The 26,472-nt window shown below is 33.4% G+C and overlaps 1 protein-coding gene across 7 annotated transcripts in view; it reads right to left on the bottom strand.

Annotated features, from left to right (window-relative positions):
• The window catches only part of PDS5B (PDS5 cohesin associated factor B), a 194,870-nt gene that overhangs the window by 111,558 nt on the left and 56,840 nt on the right, over positions 1-26,472 (bottom strand). For 6 of the 7 annotated variants that reach the window (XM_088021798.1, XM_028105892.2, XM_028105915.2 and 3 more), the window contains exons 2-7: positions 15,123-15,249; positions 11,978-12,181; positions 9,059-9,145; positions 8,857-8,954; positions 8,106-8,232; positions 2,430-2,510 (exon numbers count right to left, since the gene is read on the bottom strand). In XM_088021798.1, coding sequence (XP_087877924.1) covers positions 2,430-2,510; positions 8,106-8,232; positions 8,857-8,954; positions 9,059-9,145; positions 11,978-12,181; positions 15,123-15,230 — 705 coding nt within the window. In that variant the 5' untranslated portion in view covers positions 15,231-15,249. Of the gene's footprint in view, positions 1-2,429; positions 2,511-8,105; positions 8,233-8,856; positions 8,955-9,058; positions 9,146-11,977; positions 12,182-15,122; positions 15,264-26,472 lie in introns of all 7 variants that reach the window. The other variant, XM_088021795.1, reaches the window with a different exon arrangement.

Raw genomic sequence — 26,472 nt, 5'->3', positions numbered from 1 at the left:
TCTTGTCAAGTGAGAACAAATTTTATTTTTAAGAAATAATCTATAATAATAACCTAAAATAATAATCTAAAATAATAACCACAGTGATTTAAGTCCTAAATATGTAAGAATCACTTAAAGAACAAACTTGCATGTGTCTATATCATATCCCTGATAGTGAAAAAAAATAAGTAAAAAAGAGATAGAAATGTGGTTATTATTACCTCAGTATCCTACCTGTACTTTTGCTTGCTAATTCTCTACTAGAAAGACAAATGAATAATGGCTACTATATGTACAAATTCAAAAAAGCTGAGAATATTTTTTTAAGCTGAGAATATTTTAATATTGTAATTCATTTTATACTATAAGACAATTAAGTTCACTAGATCGAAATTTGAGGTAGAAAAAAAGATGTATAAGGGAACAAAAGGGGGGGAAAAGCAATTCTTAATGACTTCTTAGCTAACCATCAAATAAAGCAAGGAACAAGAAAACAAGTGATCAAACAATGGACAAAGTACTGGGAATATACAATTGGAAGTGTGCTCGGACCATTCTAATCTTGTGCCTCTTGCCCCTCAACTTCTGATAAAGATACCACAAGAAAGTATGGAGAGGCAGTTCTACTTCTGCAGGCAAGAACTAAGAACAGGCAATTAACATAAGGTATTAGTGACAAGGAAATGTAAACACCTGAGATTGCTCAAAGTATTTCTCTGGTCCCTTTTCTTTTAGCTCTAATTATAAGTATTTTCAAACATAAACATAAGTTGAGAGAATAGTATAATGAACCTAATCACCTAGCTCCAACAAATACCATCATTCCATCTTGGACCTTTTTTTCTTTTATTATCCAATCAAATATTTCTTTCCCCAATTCTAGAAAACATACTGACATGGTACAGTGCTATTTCTTTTTTTGTTTTGTTTTGTTTTTTTTTGTTTTTCCCCCCCAGAAAAAAAGGCATCAAAAAAATTTAAGTATTCCCCTAAAAAACATCTGGCTTGGCAATACCAATTTAAATAAGTGACCACCAGGAGGAGCTCACCTAGTGTATCTAATGGGCCATGGAGATAGTCAGATGCACTTGAAGCAAAGGAAAAGGGAAGGCTAATTAATCACACACAGAATGCTTATGTCTGGGGTCTACACACTTCAAAAGCCATTAGGTCAATAATGAAAAAAACTCAACCCACTCAATCCAACCAATTTATTCTGGCCAATACCCAAGATTCACAAAACTTGCAGAAATCATTATTTAGAATTCCCTGACAATTTGGAGCCATTAAAATAGATTACACAATTCGTCCAGCTTCTGAAAGTTCACCCTCCAAAACAATTTTCTTACAAATCAAATACATTTTTCCAAATCATCATGTGTTTAGAATTATTTAAGGTCATAAGCCAGAAACAAAAACTGGGATTTACCAAGATACTGTTCTATAAAATTTGTTACTTTTTCAAAGCACATCTTTTCATGATGTATTTTATATACTGACTTTATTTTTTATATACTACAGGAAACATGCTCCGTCAATAAACTTCAGGAAAATTAAATACATAAGTGATTATACATGACTCTGTTTCTCACTTTTTTTCAGGAGACAGATTAACATCCCTTACATATTTGAAGGTGGGTGAAAGCGTGAAGTAGCGAGAACTGCTACATAATTCCAGAGGCCAACATTAACATTAACATTAATCTAATGTTCTAGATTTGTTCCAGGAGGCACCATTCATGTGAATACATTCCATATGAATGGTGCCCTCAAGAGTTGTGCAACTCAACAGAACTATGGGTGGAGAGAAAATAAAACTTAAAATAAGCTTTTATCAGTGTACCTATCAGCTAAAATACATTTCTTCTGAAAATAGCTAAAAGATGGTCAATTGTAAATAAGCAGATTTCGGATGATACTGAGGGGCTCACATCATCGCAATTCTCCCCTTTTTCAGAAAAGGTTGATGTACATGAAATCTACCCCAGGGACAACAAGATAGACAATTGTCACCAAATTGCTACCATTCATATTTGCCTTCAACTTTATAGAGTCTTGATATTAATTCATATCTACTTCTTGTATAAATCAATATAATCTCCAAAAAGCTGTAACTTCCCTGAATAATGAGAAGTTCCATATGTTTTATCTAATTACATTTAGCTTATTTGTAACATTAGAAACAAGCAGTGTATCTTGCAAACCAAAATAAGACCTATTTTAGTTCTTAGGCAATTTGAAAGAAGCAAATGAATGAACAAACAAGATGAGAGCTAACCTTCCATATAATAATAAATAAATTTTAAATAAGGAAGAGAAAGAAAATACATTATTTAATGATTAAACAATACAAAATTTAAAAGTATGTACTACCTACCAAAATTTTGCTTCTAGCTATCTTTAAAATGTTGGCTAATCCTTCTGACAACCAATTACGAAAGACTTACATTGGTAATATATGGTTCAATAGCTTGAGCTGTCCTCTTCAGTAAAGCCTTTGCCAGATCATATGCTTGTTTGTTTAAATTCTGAAAAACATAAACAATATCTATATTACATATCTCTAACTATGAAAAACAAAATATTACCTGTATTCCAAAAGCTACTCCTGAGTAAATGAATGAGAAAACTAAACTCAATTAGAACAAAAGAGAAGGCAAAGCCACTTTTCTTCTTTTAAGACTAACTGGTCTACCTACATCATAAGATCCCTTCCAAGGAAGGATAATTACATTTTCTTCCTATCTCATTCACAGCACAAGGTAAACCATAGAAAAGACCAATAAATGTTTATCAGATAGAAGAGGAGAGTCATTCTAAACCTAGTCCCGAAATCAAATCAGTTCAGCTGAGTACAAATACAGGCTGTTTTACCCCAGGTCCAGAAGAACCAAAACATCCTAAAAGAATGAACTGGGTTCTAATGTGAACAAGAATGGAGGGCCCACAGCTGGGGAAAAACAAGAGTTTGGGGCAGCTATGGGACAGATTTACTCAAGCACATCTCAGAGCATAGATAAGGTTGATGATACAATAAGAAACATAGCAAACAGTAAAATATGAAAAGAAAAAAGGTACAAGAAAAAAATATCTTAAGAAAACATGTTTCTAAGAGATTCTGATGATGACAAAAACAATCAAGACCAAAGATCTAAAAGAGAATTGCTATTCCAATTTAAAAACATTACAGAAAACAGGTATACTGTAGATATCCTGAAACCCACATTTAGCATATTTTTAGATTTACCTGCACTGATGCTTCTATTGAATTATTTCATTTGTAATTGCTGTTTAGTATTTTATCATATAATATACTACAGCTTATTTTCTCATTCTCCTATTCACAGACATTAAATTGTATGTCTTGTACATGACTCTTTGGGCATAGAAGAAATAATTTTCTGTAAATTCCACCTCTGCCATTTTTCATATGGGCTTTCTTCCTCCTTATTTACTTATTGTATAAATTCTACACACTAAAACTTTGTCAATTTTATGTATAACACATCTTAGTCTGTATTTGTCTTTTCACAATGTTTATGGTATTTTAGAGATAGAGAAGTTTCTAGACTTAATGTAATCAAATATATCAATATTTTCCTACTTGGCTTGTGCTTGCTGTATCTTTCTTAAGAAATTCTCCTCCACAATGAGATTAAGATGTTGCTTTATATTTCCAAATAAAAATTTAAAGATTTGTTTTTCAGATTTAGAACTTTATTCTACCTGTAATTTATTTTTATATATGGTGTAAAAATAAATTATTTCCCATATGGATATTTGATTACCCTAAAACAAGTCATTAAATAGTCTGTTATTCCCTGCAGTGACCTATAATACCCACACTCTCAAGTTTCTATAACTATGGAGCCACTTGTAAATTCTCCATTACTTCCATATGTCCCTTTGTCTATTACTGCCTGATTATAGTCAAAGTAAAGACACTGTAAATACTGTCTTAACACCAGGTGGTAGACTAAGTCCCCACTTTCTATTCCTCTCCAAAAATGGTTAGCTATTATTGGCCATTTGCTCTTCAATGTGAATTTTAAAATCAGTTTGTCAAATCACCCACGCATGTTCAGACTTTCTCTTTTGATTGGATTATCTATTCCTATGCAGAAATCTGGCATCATTATGATACCACTGAGTTTCCCATCCCATAAATATAACAAATCACGCAGCATATTTAAGTCTTTATACTTTTTTGTCAACTATAATGATTTAACATAAAGTTGCACATTTTTGTGAAATTGCTAAGCAGTTCAAGTCTTTGTTAAAGCTACAAATTTATTAACTTATACCAACAGCTTTTCATATACTGAACTTATATCTAGCAACCTTGCAAAATTTGCTTATTTGTTCTAGAAACTTATCTGCATACGGTTTTGTGTTATCTGCAGTCATATTATCTGCAAATAATTTCAGTTTTCTTCTTTCTGATCCTTTTATCTTTTATCTCATTTTATTCCACTAACTTAAGACCTTTAAATTCATGCTAATTAGAATGGCAATGTTGCCTTTTCCCTGAGAAGTGTTACTGAACTTAAAAAAAAAAAAAAAGCTTCAGCATTTCACCATGAAGTACAGTATCATATATATCCTTATCATTTAATGGAAGTTCCTTTCTATTTCAAATCTGCTAAGAGGTTTTATCATAAATTATACTGAATTTTATCACATGGTCTTTTTCTACATCTATTGATATTTTTTCTTTGATCTGTTAAGTTACATAAATATCTTCGTCTATGGCAAACATTTTCTAATGTTAACCCATCCTTATATTCCTAAAATAAAGCCAGTTTGCTCATTATCAATATTAGTTTATACCATTCCAAATGTTATTATTTCATGTTGAATTTATGTGATTATAACTTTAGATTAAATTAGCCTATGATTCTTCTTACTTGCTTAGTTTTGTCTAGTTTCCCTATGAAGATTATATTCCACTCATAAGGTGAACTGTGGAGCATTTCTTCCTTTTCTATACTTTGGAAAAGTTTGCTTGATATTAAGATTGTAATGCTACTCAAATGATTAGTAGGTATCTCCTGACTCAGTTTAAGTTCTTTTGTGGTAGGTTTGTGTTCTGCTGCTGTTGCTTCTATTTAGGTTGCCATCGTTGTTTGGAAGGAAGGGATTTTGTTCATTTTATGAATATGGTTTTTAAAACCAATTAGATTTCTTTTGCTGGTTAAAGGTTATTCAAGATTTTTCTCTCAAGACAAATTTGGCAAGTTATATTTTCTAGGAATTTCTTTTACCTAATTCCAAGTATGTTACCATAAAATATTCTTCATAGGATTATCTTTTTATTTTTTTAATGGCTACTGTTCCCATCTCATTCTAAAACTGTGTATTGATACTGAGATCTCCTTTTTCCTGATTCAACTTGCCAAGGATTTGCTTATTTAATACATTTTTCAAATGGCCAGCTTTGAGGTTTTGTGAAATGTCATTATATTTTCTTTTTTTTTTTTAATTTTATTTGAGAGAGAGAGTAAGAGAGACACAGAGAGAGAGAGCATGAGCCAGGGGAGGGACAAAGAAGCAGACTCCCTGCTGAGCAGGGAGCCCAATGCGGGACTCAATCCCAGGACTCCAAGATCATGGCCTGAGCTGAAGGCACATGCTTAACCAACTGAGCCACCCAAGCACCCATCACTGCATTTTCTATTTCATTGATTTCTGTATTTCCTTCTTTTCTTCCTTACATACTCTGTATATTCTGATATTTTTATAACTTCTTGGACACTTAGCTAATAAAATTAGATTTAAAAAACATTTTAAGTTGTATCCCACAAGTTTTAATAAATATCATTTTAATTCTCATTTCTAAATATTTTATAATTGCCATTATGATTTATTCTTTTGATAAATTATGGTTGCTATAAACCTGTTTTTGTTTCAAATCCTCAATATGCTTTTTATACTGATCTACTTAATTTATAATCACTGGGAGAAGTGATATAAAATGGCCCACCAAGTTGTGAGTGTTTTTTTCTCTTTATAATTTTTTCAATTTATACTTAATATATTTCCAGCCTATGTACATGCAAGTTTGAATACCTTCCTGAAACTAAACCATTTATCCTTCTACAAATTCCTTCTTTACCCAGTAAAGATGATTATATCTAATATCAGTACAAGCTGCTTCAGTTTTCTTTCAGTTAGTACATTCCTGGCAAGTCTTTTTTCCAACCTTTTAAAAGCTCTCAACCTTTTTGTGACAGTATTTTCTTCTTATTTCTTATTGGACAGCTGGATTATTTTCAATCAAATCTGACAATCTGTTTTAAGTAGTAAATTTAGACCATTTATATTTATTGTAATTCCTTTTACTATAATCCTGAAAATTTTAATATGAATACTTCAAGTTAGAAGTTAATCAATAGCTCTATACTCCTGATCACCACCAAGATTAGATGACTCATTAACTCCATTAAGCCAGTCAATCTTATACATTATTTGTATCCAGCAGTTCAGGACCATTTTGTTAATCTCTTTAATTAATCATTATAATTATTACTGCTACTATTTTTTTTATAGATCAGTTCTTATCTAAAGCATTTCTTTGTTCACCATTATTTCTTCTTCCTTGTTTCAATTAATTCAATTTCCATCATTCTACAGTACTCCCATAGTAGTTCTTTCATGAAGAATCTTGACAAATGAATAATGTCTTAATTTCACTCAAATTGGATATGCAACTACACACATATATACACACAAATGCACAATTATTTTTTCTTAGCATTTTGGAAATATAGTTCCATTATCTTCTGGCATCTATCCTTGCCACTGAGAAGTGAGCAATCAGTTTAATCATTATTCCATGGTGAGAGCTATGCCTTTTCCCTCTGGGTGCTTTACAGATTATCTCTGGTTTGGTGTTCTACAACTTCTCCAGGATGTTCCTGGACTGGGATTTATTTTTATTTATTCCTCTCACGACACTTTTGCTACTTAAACCATAAATTCATGCTTTTCAACAGTTCTGGAATATATTAAGCAAATTCCTATTTAAACATTTCTTCTCCACTTTCTATTTTGTGTTCTGAAATCACTACTAAATATACTGGTCCTTTTCATTCTATATTTCATGTCTCAGTATCTTTTATGTTTACTTTATCTCTCTTTATCTGTGTAATTTCCTCTGATCTGTGTCCCAGTTCTCTAAATATCTTTTATAATCCTATAGGGATCTTAATTTCAATGACCATTTCTCATTTTTACCTTTTTCCTAAACTTCTCCTTTCATATATCTAGCTATCATGTTTTTAACTCTTATTTTTATGTCTTTGATCCTTTTAAGCATATGTTATCTTAAATTCTTTTAAGGGTATTTATTATTTTTATCTAATGTATTATATGAATTTTTAAATCTATTTGCAGTATCTGATTTTCAGCACTGATGGACTATTTTCTTTAAGAGTCTGGAAATATTAAATTATGAGGTCATTTCCATTGAAGCACTATTTGTGTGAATGTCATATACCTATAAAACTTAGATTATACCTTGCCAAAAAGGTCTTCAGTTTGCACAGATCTTTATACTAGTGACTGGTCCCTCTCTTTAACCTCTCTCTTTTCTCTCTTTCACAGAAGAACCATTATTTCCAACTGTTTACTGGAGAGTTAATCATTTTCAAGGAACATGACACACAAACACACATCTTGATTAACATCACCCAGGGAAGAAACACTGTCATCAACATATCCTTTATCTACAAATTAGTAAAGACTTCCCTTTTAATTTCACCCCTCCTCTCCACCTACACTACTGCTATCTTTCACTTAAGGCTCTAATTGGTTTCAGCATCTCCTGACATATAAAGTTATGTGATAGCATCTAAGTAGCTATCACTCCTGAAACATATCACATACAAAACTGAGTTATTACAGATATTTTATCATATAAACTACATCTATTTAATTAGTAACTACAAGTGTACCATGTTTCATTAAACATTAAACATGACTAATGTTAATATTAATCAATTAAAACAGATCCTCCAAAACTAAGGCTGAAGCAGGAAAAATTATATTCAGAACATAAGCACAAACTCTTGACCTTAATATTAACGGGCTTTAGACATATTTCAGTATATATTGCTACTTACCTTATGGGCAGGTACCAGATTTACCAAAACTGTATCCAAAAGCTCCTGAGATACTGTATCGCCTTCACAAATAATAGAACTCATGAGGTCTACCATGTGCATGTGAACTTTCTGATTGTGACCATTGCTGAAATTCAAAATAGATATTTTATTTAAAGTGTACAGGATTTACTCATAACATGGTGTTGACAAACACTACTTTATAAAACATGGTATTAAAATATTAATTAAATCAAATTCCATATATTCATTTAAAGTTTCCCTCTCTCCCAAATCTTACAGTGGTATCAAAAATATATTTTTAAACTACATTTCCTGGACTACTTTTCCCTAATTTTAACCAGTCTCACAATCAAAAGTAATTAAATCAAATGTCATCTTTAGTTTTACCTTAAGTTCAGAAAATCAAATTGCTTTGAAGTTAATTCTAATAGATATTAAAGAATACACCAAAAAACTCAACTATTTACATGAATCAGAGAGTAATATTTAATTAAAAGATAAAAATATAAGCCAAAAAATATTTTTATATTGGCTATAGATTGCCTTATGCCACTCTTGTATATACCTTACAATACAAAATTAAGTTCTATTCATTTTTAAAACATCTCTAAAAAATGTTAATGAGTTCTTAAGTTACAACTCTTAGCCTTACAAATATTCATAACAAATATAGTTTATACATATTCACCTGTAAGTTCTAAATTCTTTATATTAAAAAAAAGTTACATGCCTAATAAAATAAACTTACTTTATAACTGAAAATAATGTTCTGTATAATTGGGTAAAAATTTCATTGCTATCTTCCAACTCAAAGCATATGTTGTATGATTTGACCCAAGCAATGTTCTAAAAATAAGAAGAAAAAAAAAGAAAGGTTAAATACTTTAATTAGTAAAAACATACAAGCACAAAAACCAATTTAAAATGTCATTGTAAGATATACTGCTTACCTCAAGTAAGTAAAAATACCTATTGAATTGTGGGCTCTTTGTATCTTCTAGTCCCTTCAACTGCCTTGTTATAAACATAAATATATCCTTCAAAAAAGAGAGACAAAGTATTATTTAGATTATGAATCTTAAATGAAAATATTCACTAACTTCCTAAAGCTAATTCAGCACTCATGTGTATCAACCATGATAAATTTAAAAACCAGGGGGAAGACTGTATTTGGCTGGAACTTCTTAAAAGAACCTTATCATATAAAACCTTGTCATATGAAAACACTAAATATCTTATTACCCTTCACAGGAAAATAAGTAAATAGTTTACTATGATCTTAGAGAATGAAACACTTCATCTTAAAGCAAGTTAAAAAACAAGACCCGGAAACTAGTAAACCAAAATTTATCCTATTATCATTATAACAAAGGTTATATCTATAATGTTACTAGTATTAGTATTACATACTAGTAACAAAGGTTATACTAATAATGTAACTGAGAGCTAATTAGGTTTGCTGAACAGCACTATATAGGTAATTATACAGCAAAAACACAGTGTAGGAAACTTAGAATTCCAAAATAAATCACCAAGTGAAAAGACAAAAGATCACAGAAACTTAGAAATTTTAAAAAGACATGTAGAAGTTAACTTTCAAGCTTCCTACCTAATCATTAAAGTTACTTGTTCTTTCCCACCATTTCTCAATCTATTTCCATCTGTTGGCTTTTGATTTTTTTACTACATCTTCCTTTTTTACCTGGATAGAGATAGGTTCAATGTCCCTTAAGGCAATTTTTATGGAGAGGATGTTCTTAAAATTTTGGAAAAGGGTAATTATAAAAGCTAATTCTGCAAAGGAATCATGCTAATCAATAAATATAAATAATATTAAATAAATAAAAAGAAAAGAGAAAAAATGTTTTCCGTATAAGTAAAATGATAAATATTTTTAAAAGGGAAAAATATGCAGTTAATGACTAGCTTTTCAAAAAAATACTATGGAAATTATACCTTCAAAAATGGTCACTTTGACAGTAGTACTGTACAAAATACATCTTTTGTGAATAAATCCTCCTAGTGTGACTAAAAGAAAACCAAGTGCCACAATGACTACCTGGAGATAGACAACAGTCACTCATTTATAACCTTTCCAACAATCACTGACCTACACATGAAGCCAAGTGTATAAAAAGAGTTTTCTGATAACGATAAATTTACAGTGGAAATATGAGCAAAGTGTCACAATTTTCTATTCCTGCCACTGCAAAGAAAAATACAAATTTTCTGCTAATCAACAGTGAAAAAGAAAAGACGCATTTAAAGAAGACCAAAAATTTTGACCAGAAAAAGTAAGATACTGTAAATTTTTCAGCTATGGAATAATCCCAAAAGACTCTAATTTAATCACAGCTCAATATTCTTCTTATAAACCGTCCTGTTATAAATAGGACAGACGTGTAGGTATTCTTTTAGGAGGACTTTTTATTACCCTAAAGCCCTGAGATAAGTCAATGATTATGCAAAATGAGAAACACAGGAGAGGTAGAAGAAACCTGTAGCAGCATTCTTAAATTAGAAATGACAACAAGACATTAGTAAGGAAGAGCCCCACAGGCCATTTCCAAATTAGAGGTTTATAATTAGAAAGCAAAATATATACCTGGGTACACAACTCCACAGATCAGCTCATGTTATCTACTTAAACCTCTGACCATTCTCAAATTCTGCATTTCAATTCTACCTTCAAGTGACAAATACTCTCACTATCCTGAGATTCTTTACCAATTAAAATATTAAACAATCATGCCCAAACCAGTTTGGGCATTCCACGCTAGAATTTTGGCAGACTTGATCAAATGAGCAGGTTCCTCACTCCCAATTATCAGGAATCATTCATATCAGGACTCTTTTTCACCACTGTAAATCCAGTTCCTAACACATAATTAACATCAATACTTGTTAAATGAAATAAACCTGAATTGCCATCATTTTCTCCACACTGGTATTAATAATCTTCCTATAGACTCATTCTCTAACCCACAATTTCCACAATTACCTCTTCTTTTTAAAAAGATTTTATTTGAGAGAAAGTGAGAGAGAGCACAAGCAGGGGAGAGGGGCAGAGAGAGAAGAGAAGGAGAAGCTGACTTCCCACTGAACAAGGAGCTGGACACTGGGCTGGATCCCAGGACCCAGGGATCATGACCTGAGCTGAAGACAGACACTTAGCTGAGTTGAGCCACCCAGGACCCCCCCCAACAATTATCTTTTATTACTACTGATTTTTCTAGTTATCTAATCTGTTTTATTCAATATCTTTTTGTACAGCTCTAGTAATTTCACACTTTCCAGCAGCTGAATTAATCGTGCTATTCCCCTTTTTCCATCTTGTAAAGATTTTCCATTCATATGGCTTTACTTACAACTACTTTAACCAAGTACTAGGTGTCTTTTCTACCTTTTCATTAAAATTTCGTTCACTGTATTTTCTTCCAAACAATTCACATCTCACACACACACATTAGGATTCATATAGTATAAATTCAAGCTTATACTACATACTATGTTTTAAATAATGAATATGGTCTTCAGTATAGATGTTCAAAAGGGAAAAGGAAGTATCCCCCCCACCAAGTGTTTTTGAAACAGAACTAATGATAATAAATATAAAAAGTATAGAATACACTGCACTAATCTACTTCTTATCCTAAAGATCAAAAACTGTTTTACAAAAGTAAGTACTAAATGAGGAGTGGGGGAGTTGTTTAAAAAAAAAAAAAGAAGAAGAAGAAGAAGTTGTTTAACAAAGATTGCTGCAGTCAATGTCAAAGAATCCCAAGAAATTATCTAAATACTTTAAGTCCCATTTTAGTTAGAAAGATAAATGAAAGTATTTCTTGGAAGTTCTTTAAATCAGTACTTGCCTTTAGTTTATCAGGGGATGTGTAAGGAGCTTCAGGAGCATAAATCCTGAAAATATCAGCAAGGCAGCAGGCTACCAGTAAGCGAACATCTTTGTCAGGATGCTTGAGGAAAAAATCTGAAGCAAGATGTAAAGCTAGGTTTAAATAAAGCTCCTTTTCTTCTTCAGAGTCCTGGTCCATATCCATGAAAGTTTTCACAACCATCTATTCAAAAACAAAATAATGAAATAATGAAATCCTTCATGTAAAAATAGTCATTTGAAATAACAACCGTATTAATTGCAAAGATTAACCTTCAAATAAAAAATACACAGTACTTTCATTTTTCCCTTGAAAGTATCTGAGAGAACAAGATCCTTCTAAAACTACAAGAAAAATAATTTTTCTTTTAAAAGACTAAAATACTTTTCATGTACCCATCATACCTGCTAACCAGATAAAAAGTTTAAAACTAGCCTTGCATGGAGTTTCTGGTCTCACTTTTACAAATGGACTACAAGGATTATGTCCTTCTTAAAAAGAGCAACCCCTTTTTATAATATACCTACTCCTTTTATTATACTTCTAAAGAAAAAACCTAGGAAAAGAAGAAAACAATTTATTCTTCCATGTGACCCATAAACCACTCCAGATACATGGATTTATACATTCAGCTAAAAAAGAATAAACAGATTTAAGAAAGGATGATGAAGATGTATTCCTAAACGTTAAAAAGCTACCACAAAGTGACTACCATAGCATCCAACAAAATATTTCTTGTGCCACAGTAAAAGAGAACATGACATGGACAGTTTATTAGTAGGACTCAATGGCACGTATGGAGTAAGCAGAAAGAACCTATAGGAAATGGTTCCTTTTGCAAAAACATTTACATAAAAGTAGTAGGACAGAAATAAAAATGGTGAGGAATGGTACTAGTTGAATTTTATAAAAAGCTTTTTCTAATTTCAGTATTAGTTGTCACAATGAACCCTCAGTCATACTATTCTTACCTCAGATGAGACTTTAAATTGCCTAACTTGACAGGAACACACATTTAAATAAAACTCTAATGGAAAGGTGACCATCTGGCATCCACTAGGTGGTGCTGCAAATACTAATCAACAAGTAGGGCTAGCCACCAACTATCAGTATCTATGACTTGGTCCTTGAAAAATACAAGGATTTCTACTCTGCTACAGAGTTAGATTTCTGAGTAATAAGTTCTCCAATGCCTTGCTGGGGAACAGTGTTCCTCACAGGGCAGACCCTCAGTTCTACTATACCAGATGCCAGAACCAACTGTAGACTAATCCTTTCAGTCTGGCACTATAGTTAGTTTATGGGTACAAGGTCCAGGACTACTCTCCTAACTTTTAAATTTTATTATCTTAAGATATATGTTTGATGGCTTAGGCATACCATGAAAAGAGGCAAAGAAGAAAAAAAAAGACCTACATGCAGGAAACCATTTCTTTTTCTAGACTCTATTCACAAAAGAGAGGTTCAGTATATTTTGAATAGAATATTATAGGAAACTCTAGAAATTATATAATAAATAATGACACCTTATATGTTAACAAACTTTTAATTTATAAAACTTACTCCTGTAATTGTACATATCAAAAATTACTGTCAGCCCACATTAAATCCTTTTTATATTTCTCTAAGAAGGTTGCTAAAAATAGTAAGTGTAAATTAGGAAAATAAATGAAAAAAGTATATTAACTAGATTACTGCTGGGCATAAATGTCTAAAAAATAATGAAAACATATCACAAACACTAAATGTGAACACTGTGGAAATCATTCCACCAAAACTAACAATAAAGTGTACGCAAGGGCTAGATAATGAGAATTCCTCAAAACTGTCTACAACTCAAATGGTGTTATTAAACCCAACTGCTCATGTATAAGTCATCTATTAAAGAAGATGTCTGAGGAAATAACATCTCTAAAAGACAGGAAATGCTAATCAACTTATAAGTATAGCTTCTGCATTTAACAGTTTCGTAGCAAACAGAGATGTTTACCTATCATTGCTAAAATATAAACTAATCTGAAGAAATAAAGTATTCACTTCTCTAAAAATACAACAAGGTCAAGAGAATTTGATACAGAGAAAATGAAAAGTGTCACATACAAAGGATTTGTAGCTTCACTATTTTTAACAAAATATACACAAGTTCCTAACTAGCACATATCAGTAATTTTAATCTGCTCAAAGATGTCCTTTCCTTTGAATAAAAAAAAATCTGATATCTGACATTCTAATACTATATGCACAAAACTAAGACTTTATATGGAATTTATGAGTATTAGAGTCCTTTTCTTCTAATAAAAATAAACCATGCAGCAACAGCTATAAAACAGTACTTTGCCTTAAGGTTCCAGGGTCTTCAATGACTAATTAATGCAGGTTTTCCAGTCTTGAAATAGAGACAAATAATAATGTATCAAGCAACATAAACGTCTAGGTACATGCAATTTTAGAAGGGGGAAAATGTTCAAAAATAAAGAACATCTCAACTAACTGATAAATCAGCTCAGCATTCTGCTTGGCCACTCTGCTCCTTTAACCATTTTACAATCACAGGGACCATCACTGCCCTGAAGAAAAGGTAAAATATTGTTCAAACACATATAAAGAGACTCTAGCCATACAGCAACCACCTCATCTATGGAAGGTCACCATTAATCTTGATTCATTGCTGCATATCAGAAGCAGAGAGAAAAGCTGAAAGTAAAGCTCTTTAACCTACTCCAAAATAACTTGCAAGTAAAATACAGACTGAGTGCTCAGTACAAAGACTTAAAACTTCCTTTCTTAGATGATTGTTTTTGTAAAATAAATGAGATAAAGGACAAAGGAGAACTTTATACAGACAACAATGAATATAAGAGTACTACAGATTTATTCTTTATACCCAAGTATAGGAGGCCCTAGAAAATCTAAGCTTCACCTTTCCAGTTGTTCTCCCATTAACAGTAGCTAAGGAAACCCTACAGTTTTGTACCTACTTCCCCTCTCCTTGATCCTTTCCCTGCCATTTTTAGCTTTCATTTGCTTTTTTAAGGTGCCCTAACAAAATATAGCCCTATGTGATTTCCACAGGTAACCCCCCACCCTAAACAGATGTCCCAAAACATAACACAATTCTACTCACCTTTAACCGTCTCACCATCTCCTCTTTAGATATTTTGTCTGAGATTTCCTTGACACCAGGAGGATAAGTAATTTTTCCATCATTGGTTCTTGTCTTTGAGTGAGCCATGATGGAAATATTTTTACCCCTAAAATAAGAAAACTGTTAGAAGCAAACAAAAAAACAGGCATAAACAAAATTAATAATAAACATGAAAAGTAACTGTCCCAACTAAATAATTTATAACTACTTCCTAATTTATAGTAATTCACTTATCTAATTAATGAAAAACATTTTATTAAGCATTTCCCCAATTTTTTTCAATTGTATTTTCACTTCATTTCTACTAATGGTAAGTTGGGTTATTTGCACTTAACCCTCCAACTACAAAAACTATAAATAATAGAAAAAAATCCAAAATAAGCTTATTTTTTAAAGCACCACAAATTACTTGTCCCAAATAAAAGAGAATACAGGAATCCAGAGAGGTAAATGGAGCACTGAGCATTATATCCATTTATACCCTGAGGGCATTTGCCAACCCTGACAAATCTAGAATTCAGTTTTGGTGGTCTTATGAGGCAAGGGGGACAGAGCTAACTCTTAACCTGGCAAGGTAGAACATCAAAAAAGAGACTCTCCTGACATGAGTGCACAATACTACTGTGTCTCCAGAAAGATAACACCCACAAAGATAAGCCAGAAATCAACATGCGCCCATGCCCCCATCAACAGCCACAGGGAACAGCAGAGAAAGTTGCCTTGGTACTAAGCAGAGCAACATAATAACAGATTCAGTTAATTAGTTTCTGCCATGGGCCTGCACATTTGCTATGGTTCACATTACCTAAATTATCCAGAGAACCTCAACACATAAATGCAGTGACCCCTGTCTGGTAGTACCACAAAGCACCAAATGTAAGTAAAATTCTATACCTCAAAGAATCCCCACCATGAGGTTTCTAGGACAATGAGCATTATCAAGTCAAAAATAATCAAGCACCTAAGGCCACATGACACTGTATGCAAAAATCTGCAGAAATACCAGGCACCAAGACAAGATACACAAAGACTTCACATATTACAATTCTCAAACAGATTACAAAACTACTATTTTATTGTTTTAAAGAAATAAAAGTCTAAAATAACTCAAGAAATAATTATAGAGAGCAAACTAGAACAAAAAGTCAAACTTCTAAAACAAAAATGCAAAAACTGAAATTAAAAACTCAATGGACAAGTTTATTAGATTAGAAAAAGCTATTAGAATTAGTGAAGTGGAAGAAAAATCAAAAGAATATAAAGAAGAAAGGACAGAGAAGTTTAACTTATGATTCATGGGAGTACCAAAAGACAAATGAAGGCACAGGCCCCTATCTGAGTAGAACAGCATAAAATTCAAGAAGCCAAACAGAATTAAACTCAGTAAGAAGAATTGTAGAAAACAAAGCATTAAAGCAATCATATTACTTTGAAAGGAACAGTATTTATAAACTAGTAAGTCAGCACAATATAAGCCAGAAGACAGCAAAATGTCATCCTCAATGTGGGAAAAGAATATAATTGCAAAGCTAAAGTTTACAACCAAGGAATATAATTTTCAAGAACAGGATGAAAATACAGATAAATTAGCCAAACAAAAGTTGGAAGCTATAAGTAAATATATATAGCACTTCCAACATTGCTTAGCACATACTATGCACTTTACACTATACATATATGCTATACATGATCACGTTAAAAAACGCTGATTTTAAAATTTCACTATAAAGAGCTTACAAAAAAACATAAAGAAAATATATGGATATGAAATGCTGAAAGTAAAAGGTTGAGAAAATAATACCATGCAGACACTAAACAATCCAATTACAAAATGGGCAAAAGACATGAACAGACATTTGAAGAGGAAATTCAAATGGCAGATAAGCATATGAAAAAACGTTCAACACCAATAATTAGGAAAATGCAATGCAAATTAAAACCACAATGAGATCTCATATACTATTAGAACAGCTAAAATAGAAAATAGCAATAACATCAAATATAGGCAAGGATGTGAAGAAACTGAATCTAGACACTGCTGGTGGAAACGTAGACTAGTACAACCATAGTTGAAAATAATCTGGCAGTTCCTCATAAAACTGAACATGTACTTACCATACAAATCAGCAATTGCACTCTTGGGAATTCTTCCCAAGAAATGAAAGCCTGTGTTCATGCAAATTTGTACAAGAATATTTGTAAGAGCTTTATTCATATACCCCACAACCAGAAGCAATCCAAAGCCCTTCAATGAATGAATGGTTAAACAAACTCTGATAGATCCGCACAATGAAATACTACTCAGCAATAAAAAGAACTGACTTACTGATACATGCAATAACTTACTGTCATTATGCTTATTGAAAGAGCCAATCTCAAAAGGTTACATGCTATATGGTTTCATTAATTTAACATTCTCAAAATGACAAAACTATAAACATGGAGAACAGATTAGTGGTTGCTAGGGTACACAGATGAAACTAAGAGGTAGCATTATGGAATTCCTTTATAATTCTGTATCTTGACTGTGATAGTAATGACATGAATCTATAAACAAGATCAAAATATACAGAACTACACAGAGACAAAGAGAGAGAGAAAAAAAAATATTGTGCAAAAACTTGAGAAAACGGAATAAAATCAGTAATCTAATTAACATTATACAAATGTCAATTTCCTTACTTGATATTGTACTTCAGTTACAAAATATGTCACCACTGGCAGAAGATGAGTGAAGGGTTACCGAATTCTATGTACTATTTTTGCAACTTTACACCTATAATTCTTTCAAAATAAAAAGGTTTAAAAGCAAACCAATCAACTGTATTCCTATGAATAGCAAATAGGAAGTTTAAAAATACAATTTACATAGAAGAGCATAAACTACAAGTTAATCTAACAAAAGATGTACTTTTACAGAGAAAATCATAAAGCTTTACTGACAGAAATCAAAGAAAACCTAAATAAATAGAGATATCATAGACTGGATTGGAAGTTTCAAATACTATAAAGATAGCAAATCTTTCCAGTGATTATGTAGTCAGTACAATCCCAATCAAGCCTAGGTTTTGATTTTGAAACATGGCAAATTTTTAAAAAATTTATATGTAAATGCAAGAGGCCAAAGTAGCAAGATACTTGAAGAAAAACACTGTAGATGGATTCGTTCTCAAATATTAAAACCCATTATAAAGCTAAAGTAATTTAGATGATGTAGTACTGGTGCAGAAAAAAAAAAAGAAAGGATTAATGGGAAATATTAGCCTAGAAACAGACCCTTCATATTATATACATGAAATTTAATATATGAAAACAGCAGCGAGGCATATCAGTAAGAAAAGATCAGAGAAAACAAAAAAGTTCCAAATATTGCCTAATATTTTGATAATATTCAGTCTTCCAATCCATGAACACTGGATATCTTTCCATTTATTTGTCTTATTTCTTTCACCAACATACTGCAGTTTTCAGTATACAAGTCTTTTACTTCCTTGGTAAAGTTTATTGTGAAGTAACTTTCTTCTTTTTGATACTATTGTGAAGAAATTCTTTTGTTAATCTCCTTTTCAGATAGTTCACTGGTAGTACATAAAAAGTTGATTTTGTATCCTGCAACTTAACAATTTATTCTACAAAATTTTTTGAAGGGTCTTTAAGGGTTTTCTACATATAAGATCATGTCATCTGTGAACAGGGAACTTTACTTCTTCCTTTCCAATTTGGATTCCTTTTATTTCTTGCCTTTACTTTATTGCCTAAATGCTCTGGGTAGGACTTCAGTACCATGTTTTTTTTTTTTTTTTAAAGATTTTATTTATTCATTTGAGAGAGAGAGAATGAGAGAGAGAGCACGAGAGGGAAGAGGATCAGAGGGAGAGGCAGACTCCCTGCCGAGCAGGGAGCCCGATGCGGGACTCGATCCCGGGACTCCAGGATCATGACCTGAGCCGAAGGCAGTCGCTTAACCAACTGAGCCACCCAGGCGCCCTTCAGTACCATGTTGAATAGAAGTGGCAAGAGTGGGCATCCTTGTCTTGTTCTTGATCTTAGAAGGAAACTTCCTATTTTCACCACTGAGAAATGCAAATCAAGAACAAGATATCACTTGACTCCTGTAAGGAAGGCCATTATCAAAAAAACAAAAGCTAACAAGTGTTGACAAAGATGTGAAGAACAAAGAATTCTTGTACACTCTTGGTGCGATTCTAAAATGATGCAGCCACTATGGAAAGCAGTATGAAGGTTCCTCAAAAAAATTAAATATAGAACTACCATATGATCCAACAATCCTGACCCTGGGTATATACCCAAAAAAATTGGAAATCAATAACTCTCAGAGGTATCTGCACACCCTTTTTCACTGCAGTTATTACTCAAAATAGCCAAAATATGGAAAGAACCCAAATGCTCATCAACAGATAAATAGATAAAGAAAAAAAGGTTTACATGTACAACAGAACATTATTCAGGCTTTAAAAGGAAGAAAATCCTACTATTTGCACCAATATGGATGGACCTGGAAGATGTTATGCTGAGTGATTTAAGTCAGTCACAGAAGGGCAAATACTGCATGATTCCATTTATAGGAGGTATCTAAAATAGTCAAACTTGGGGCACCTGGGTGGCTCAGTCGTTAAGCGTCTGCCTTTGGCTTGGGTCATGATCCCAGGGTCACAGGATTGAACTCCACATCGGGCTCCCTGTTCAGTGGGAAGCCTGCTTCTCCCTCTCCCACTCCCCCTGCTTGTGTTCCCTCTCTGGCTGTCTCTGTCAAATAAATAAACAAAATCTTAAAAAAAAAAAAAGTCAAACTTACAGATACAGAAAATAAAAATAGTGGTTGCCAGGAGATGAGAGGAAAAAATGGGGATTTGTTATTCCATGTGTGTAGTTAACAGACAATATGATTAAATTGTAGAATGTTCCATACAACATAGCACCTACACTTAATACAGTGTTGTACACTTACGAATTTGTTAAGAGGGTAGATTTCATGTTAAGTGTGTTCTTACAAAAAAAAGCAAAGAGACACAAGGAAACATTTAGAAGTAATAACTGTGTTTATCTCAAGTGACAGCTGTGTGGTAATGGTATCACAGGTGTTGTATATAATAAGCATGCATTTTTTTCTCTGTATCAGTTACAGTTCAATAAATCAATTTTTTAAAGATTTTATTTATTTATTTGACACAGAGAGAGAGAGAGCATGAGCCGGGGGGAGGGGGCAAAGAGAGAGGGAGAAGCAGGGATATGGGGCTCGATCCCTGAGCCAAAGGCGGAAGCTTAACAGACTGAGCCACCCAGGCACCCCAATAAATCCATTTTAAAGAAAGAAAAGATTGGGGCGCCTCGGTGGCTCAGTGGGTTAAGCATCCACCTTCGGCTCAGGTCGTGATCTTGGGGTCCTGGGATGGGCCCTCCTGCATTGGGCTCCCTGCTCAGAGGGGAGTCTGCTTCTCCCTCTTCCTCTCCTTCTGTGATCTCTCTTGCTCTCTCTCAAATAAATAAAATCTTATAAAAAAAATTAGAGGATTTTCAAGTACCCTCTGGGAAATAAAATGCTTTGCCCCATCTGCTGGGAAAAAAGAAGAGGAGTGGGAGGAGGGGGGGAGAGGAGGAGGAAAAAATGATGATGATGATGATGGCAGCGGCCAGTGGGCAGTTAGATTTCCAAAGAGATGTCTGAGCTAGGGACAGATTTGGGAATCCTCAACGACAGTTAAAACCAGAGGCACAGATGAGAGCATTCAGGAAGTCTTGTAAAGTGAGAAAAGATAAGAGAAGACACGTCTTTAAGAAACAGACAAAAAAGAGCTTGCAAAGCAATCTGAAAATGATCAAAGAGGTAGGGAGAAGATGCAGAGAAGCCGTATCGGAAAGTAGGGGGGTACACCAAGTTTCAATTCAAGACAGAGAGTGGCCAACACTACTGGACTCTGCAGAGAGCTCAAGATGAAAAACCTAAAAAGAATCCATTGTAAGATTTTTTTTTTTTAAGATTTATTTATTTGACAGCAAGAGAGAGAACACAAGTAGGGGGAGTGGGAGAGGGAAAAGCAGGCTTCCCACCGAGCAGGGCGCCCGATGGAGGGCTGGATCCCAGGACGCTGGGATCATGACCTGAGCCGAAGGCAGACGCTTAATGACTGAGCCACCCAGGCACCCGAATCCACTGAAGGATTAACTGTAATTAGGGTGATGACTGCACATCTCAGTAAATTTGCCTAAAAATCACTGAATTGTACACCTGAAATAGGTAAAATTTATTAATTTTATGCTATGTAAATTATAGCTCAATAAAGTTTTTAAGTTTTTTTAAATTTTTTCAAGTTCTGAGACATTCTAATAGCCCCCCCCCTCAAATAACATACCTATACCTCACACCTTACACAAAATGAATTCCAGGTAGATTCGTGACCTAAATATAAAAGCAAAATATAAAAACTTTTAGAATATAATGCAGGAGAACAATTACATGACCTCAGGTTAGGAAAAGCAAGAACCAAAGTCATAGCTGTGTTCCTTCAACCAAAGAAGATATTTAACAAAGGCCCAGAACAAATCATTTCAGGGGAAGTTAAATAAATGTGACAGGATTCCCAGTTTTCCACAGCACGTGGAACGTAACAAAGTCTCTGCCTTTCCTTGACAGAAGTAAAAGCTGATACTGACCATTCCTAACAAGAGATACACAACTGTAACCACAAACTGCAACTAAATTAATGTAGACATGGTGCCTTTGCAGAATAAACTCATCCACACAGTCAAAAAATTTGTCATAGTCAAAAATTTGTCAAGTGCTTGTTACTTACATAACTCTTTAGCAGTGACTATAGGGCAAAATGAGTAAGACGGATCTCAAAAATCTATTCGACAAAGTCCCCCTAAATAATTAAATCACAATAAATTCTAAAATTATCCTAACAGAAATAACAAGCTTAGAAAATAAAAAATTGAAAGAAAGCCCACTTCTGTAAGTGAATGGGAGTGAACTTGGTAATAATATATAGAACAAAAAAAAGGACCGAGAAAACAGTTCAGAATGTGTTACTAATCTAGAGAAGAAAGTTCAGAATTTGTTACTTAGGATCTAGAAGTGTGACTGAAGGAAAAAGTGGAAGGAAATAAAAGGAGCTAAGGAAGAAAAGATAAGAGCCAACCAACAAAGGGGCAGGTCTACTCAGTACGCACTTCAGTTTTATAAACAGGAGAAGCAGATTTGAAATATCTCCATGAATATATATAAGCTGTTTCTTCAGCATAAGACATATTTACTGGCCCTTGTCTACCAAGCAAACTCTATGTACCTCAAATTCTCACTCAAGTCTATAAGTCTATGTTTAAACTTTCCCTGACTTCTCCAAGCAGAGCAAGGCTCCTCCCCCTACAGCTAAAAACTTTGAACACATCATAATTAGCACTTACCACATCATATTTAGTGAACATATTTTATGTCTGTTTCTCTTACTAGGGCTGTAAGCTCTGTAAGCCAAGGATAGCATATCAATTTTATGCTAGCATCTATTACAGAGCCTAGCACAAAGCAGGTACTCTGGAAATCCTTGCTGAATAAATGACCAGAACTCTTCTAAGAAATGGTGGCTACAACAGGCAATACAAACCAGAGAGAGGCAAAATCAAATCAAATACAGTAAAACCAATTAGGAAACTGCTACAAAATTCCAGGTCAGAAGGGGGAGCTGACTGCAGGCAATCATGGGAAAATAAGAAAACGGATTCAAAGACTTATGAATGATTTTAAGAAAGAAGTAGAAAAAAAAATAAGAGAAGTAGAAGATGATTACAAGATTCAAACCTTTGTTCCTTGAAAGTCAATCACTTAAATATTTACTGGGAATTTACTTAGTGCAATATACTATGCTAGACACTAGAAATGCAATAATAAGCAAAATACATAAAATCTCTGCCCTCATAATAATGGAGATAGAGAAAAACGATCGAGAGATTAAGTCTTGGGAAAAAAATTTGGTCTAGAAGGCAACTCAAAATGTAGATCTGAAGTTTTAGAGAAAAACCAAGGCCAGAAAATATTTTAGGACCATGTACAGCTCATGTTTTATGAATTTACAAGATCAGTTAAGAAAATGTGTAGGATTAGCTAAGACACCAAGACTGAACCTTGAGTAAACATCTATACTGATACGGGGAGGGGACAGGAAGAAAAAGAGAAGAGAGTCAGAAAAGGTAAAAAAGCAAAAAATAATTTTTTTAAGCCTCGAAAAAAATGTTTGAAGATGAAGGGGTGGTGGCATACAGTGCTCAATATTTCAGAAATACATACTACTGAAACATACAAAACGACCTCAGCAAATACTCCCTTGGACCTGGCAAGGTGATCTTTAAGAAAGAAGTTTTCAGAGAATAATAGGAATAAACAGCAAACTGGTGTAAGAAAGAGAAAAAGGTGCAAAGAAGAGGGAAAGGTGTAAAGAAAGAGAAAAAAGGTGTAAAGAAGAGGGAAAGGGAGCAATGCTGAGGAAGAAGGGAAGGATATAGGAAATACGTAGGATCTTCAATTGTTATCAGAAATAAAAATAAGAGATAGTGATATATAGCTGCTCCCCTTAGGTTTAAGACTGTCAAAGAAATTATCTGACAATTTATTTCATCTCCGTGGAATTACAATTACTCATATTTAAGGTAGGGTAGATACACTGAAAATGAAAAAATAACAACTGTACTTAAAAAATATATAAAACTGACCAGTGTCAGAATACATTTTATGTACTATATACACTATAAAACAAAGGACAAATTCCTTTCTCCATTTAACATGTACACAAATTTCACCAATTTATAGCAAAACCATGATAATCCAGAATTTCCCTGTTTTCAGGGTAATGTGAAATGCATACCTTCAGAAAACAGTTAATTTCATTGTATGCAATGTGTTGTTATATTTACATTTTTATGTCCAGTATGAACGATAAATAACACAAGAAAATATTCTAATACTAAACAGCTTGTACAATCTTTGAATAAGTTCAAATAAAATGATTATTAATTAAAGGAAACATATCAGTATCTTTAAAAATCATACTGACAGTTCTAGGAACAAAAATTAATGGTATCATCATTCTTCATTCTGATATTATCAGATGTAAATAAGTGTTAAGATGAAATAAGACTGAAGCAAAAATATTTAAAGATCCTTTCAGTGAATGGGAAAGAAGAGCAAGGTTAAGAGTAATAGGAATCACTTTTTAATTGATGTGAGAAGAGATAAAGACAGGCATCTGCCATTTTCATGATGAATTTGCTTAAAAACCCAATCTGTGACAAGTTCAGGGTCACAAATCAAATCAAACCACTACTAGAATCCCTACTTTGCCATGTTTATTAAAAACCCTTTTTCTTCCCGGGACTTTACTCAGGTAAAGGTGGAATTAGAAGGAAAAAAGGTTTGTGAAGAGTCTGGAAACTGCAAAGGGCAGTCTTCCCACAACCGGTACCTCTTATAACCAGCAGATGGTGCCCTCCATAAAGACAACCCTTCCAGTACACAGTCATTACAAAGAAGTTGTTAGGCTTATTCTTAGGCCAGGGACAATTAAAAAGCTATTGTGTTTTCTAAGAGAATAAAAGATAAATAAATTATGTTAATTTTCCCTAAGTATATAACCTTAAGGCCACATTTACCTATTTTCCAACTATTCGAACAAAAAGCTTTTTTCCATATACAATGTTACCACTAAGGCACCATGTAACTTGAAATAATCTTTTTTAAATTCAAATTAAGTGTATTTAGTAGTTATCCCTATGAGTTCTGATTAAGCAAAGTAATTTTAAATGGTTCAGGAAGTCCTTTCAGAAAACAAACTCATTTTGTTCATATTTTTGGCAATGTTTATTTATAAAATGTTTAATGTATTTCTTGCCTACATTCTTTTTAAGGATCATCAATCTTACAGAAGGGAGTAAGGTTAAACTTAACTGGTTCAAACAGAGAAAGAGCCCCAGGACCTAAAACATCTCAACTAATACCAGTTTCTAACTAACAGTACAAAAAGTATTGTTAAATCTTTTTAAAATAGTATTTTTTATATTAATAATGATGGTATCTCTCATTTATTGAATGATTGGTATTTCTCTAGTCAGTCATCAGCTCAATGTCCTATTCAGTGGGGGAATAAAATTATGTATTCTTCTATGCACATCAAACCTCACGCTGTACACATTCTTGCACAACCCCCTATTCTTAAACTTGCCTTCATTTCACTGAGAAAATAGAAGCTCTAATAAACAGGAACTTCCCTCAGTCTCCCATCACTAATCTACTGGCCCACCTACTGTATTTATACCCATTCTCTCATTCCTTCCTGTTATTAGAAAGTATGTTAGCCTTCTATCAAAAACTAATCCTCTCATAGGTACACAAAATCCCACAAAGACTGACCTCACTAGCTGTCTCCTCTCTCCTCTGCATAAGTACCCTGTGTCTACTAGATCCCTTCTCTTAGCACCCAATAGACTCTGTTCTTGAGTGGAAGGAATACTAGAGCACACCTGCTTAGACTAAAAATACCCCTCCAGCTACTACTATCTTCTCTTTCAAATTACCTTCACAGTCAAGCTTCTCAAAAAGTGTATTTCCTACCTTCATGTCTTCAGTTCCAGTTCCCATCTACTCTTTATACTAACAATCTTGTTTCCAACACCCACCATCACCAGCAGTAATGCTTTTGCCATAATCATTGTAGCGGACTTCAAAAACAGCAGCAGATTTTTCCCTTCTCTGCATCTACACCCTTGTTGCTCCTCCAATCAAGAAAAGTGTTTTTCCAGCCCTTGAATCTGAAATGATCTTATGACTTGATCCAATGGGACATTTGGCAAGCTTAGTGTTTCTGCCTTTGAGGTTACTGACTTGCTGCTCTTGGAACTCTACTGAAGTGCACAAGCCCAGAAGTTATTCCACTAGAAAATGAGAGGTCCCAGTTATTCTAGCCATGATCATCATGAACAAGCCAGCCCCAGCCAAACTAGCAGGTGATCACAGATGTATACCTGCGGATGCATGAGGAAGCCCAGGTGAGAGATCACTAAAGCTGACCCAGATGAGTAGAACTGTCCAGCTGCTGCCCAGCTAAGCCAAACTCTGCCAACCTGCAGAATCAGGAGCCAAATAAATGGTGGTTGTTTTAAGCTGTTAAGTTTCGGGGTGATTCACTATGCAATAAAAGCTAACTAAAAGTCATCACTGACTTCCATGTTGTCGAATCAAATGAACACTTTTCTAATCCTTAATCGCTCAGCAGTATGAAACACAGTTGATCGAACCCTCCTTCTTGAAACATTCTTTTCCTTT

Source organism: Eumetopias jubatus, unplaced genomic scaffold, assembly GCF_037043125.1.
Source record: "Eumetopias jubatus isolate StellerSeaLion01/CBP00866 unplaced genomic scaffold, mEumJub1_p1.0 scaffold_3, whole genome shotgun sequence".
Taxonomy (NCBI): domain Eukaryota; kingdom Metazoa; phylum Chordata; class Mammalia; order Carnivora; family Otariidae; genus Eumetopias; species Eumetopias jubatus.
The sequence above is the reverse complement of the archived record's forward strand: the minus strand, read 5'-3'. Positions and strand labels throughout refer to the sequence as shown.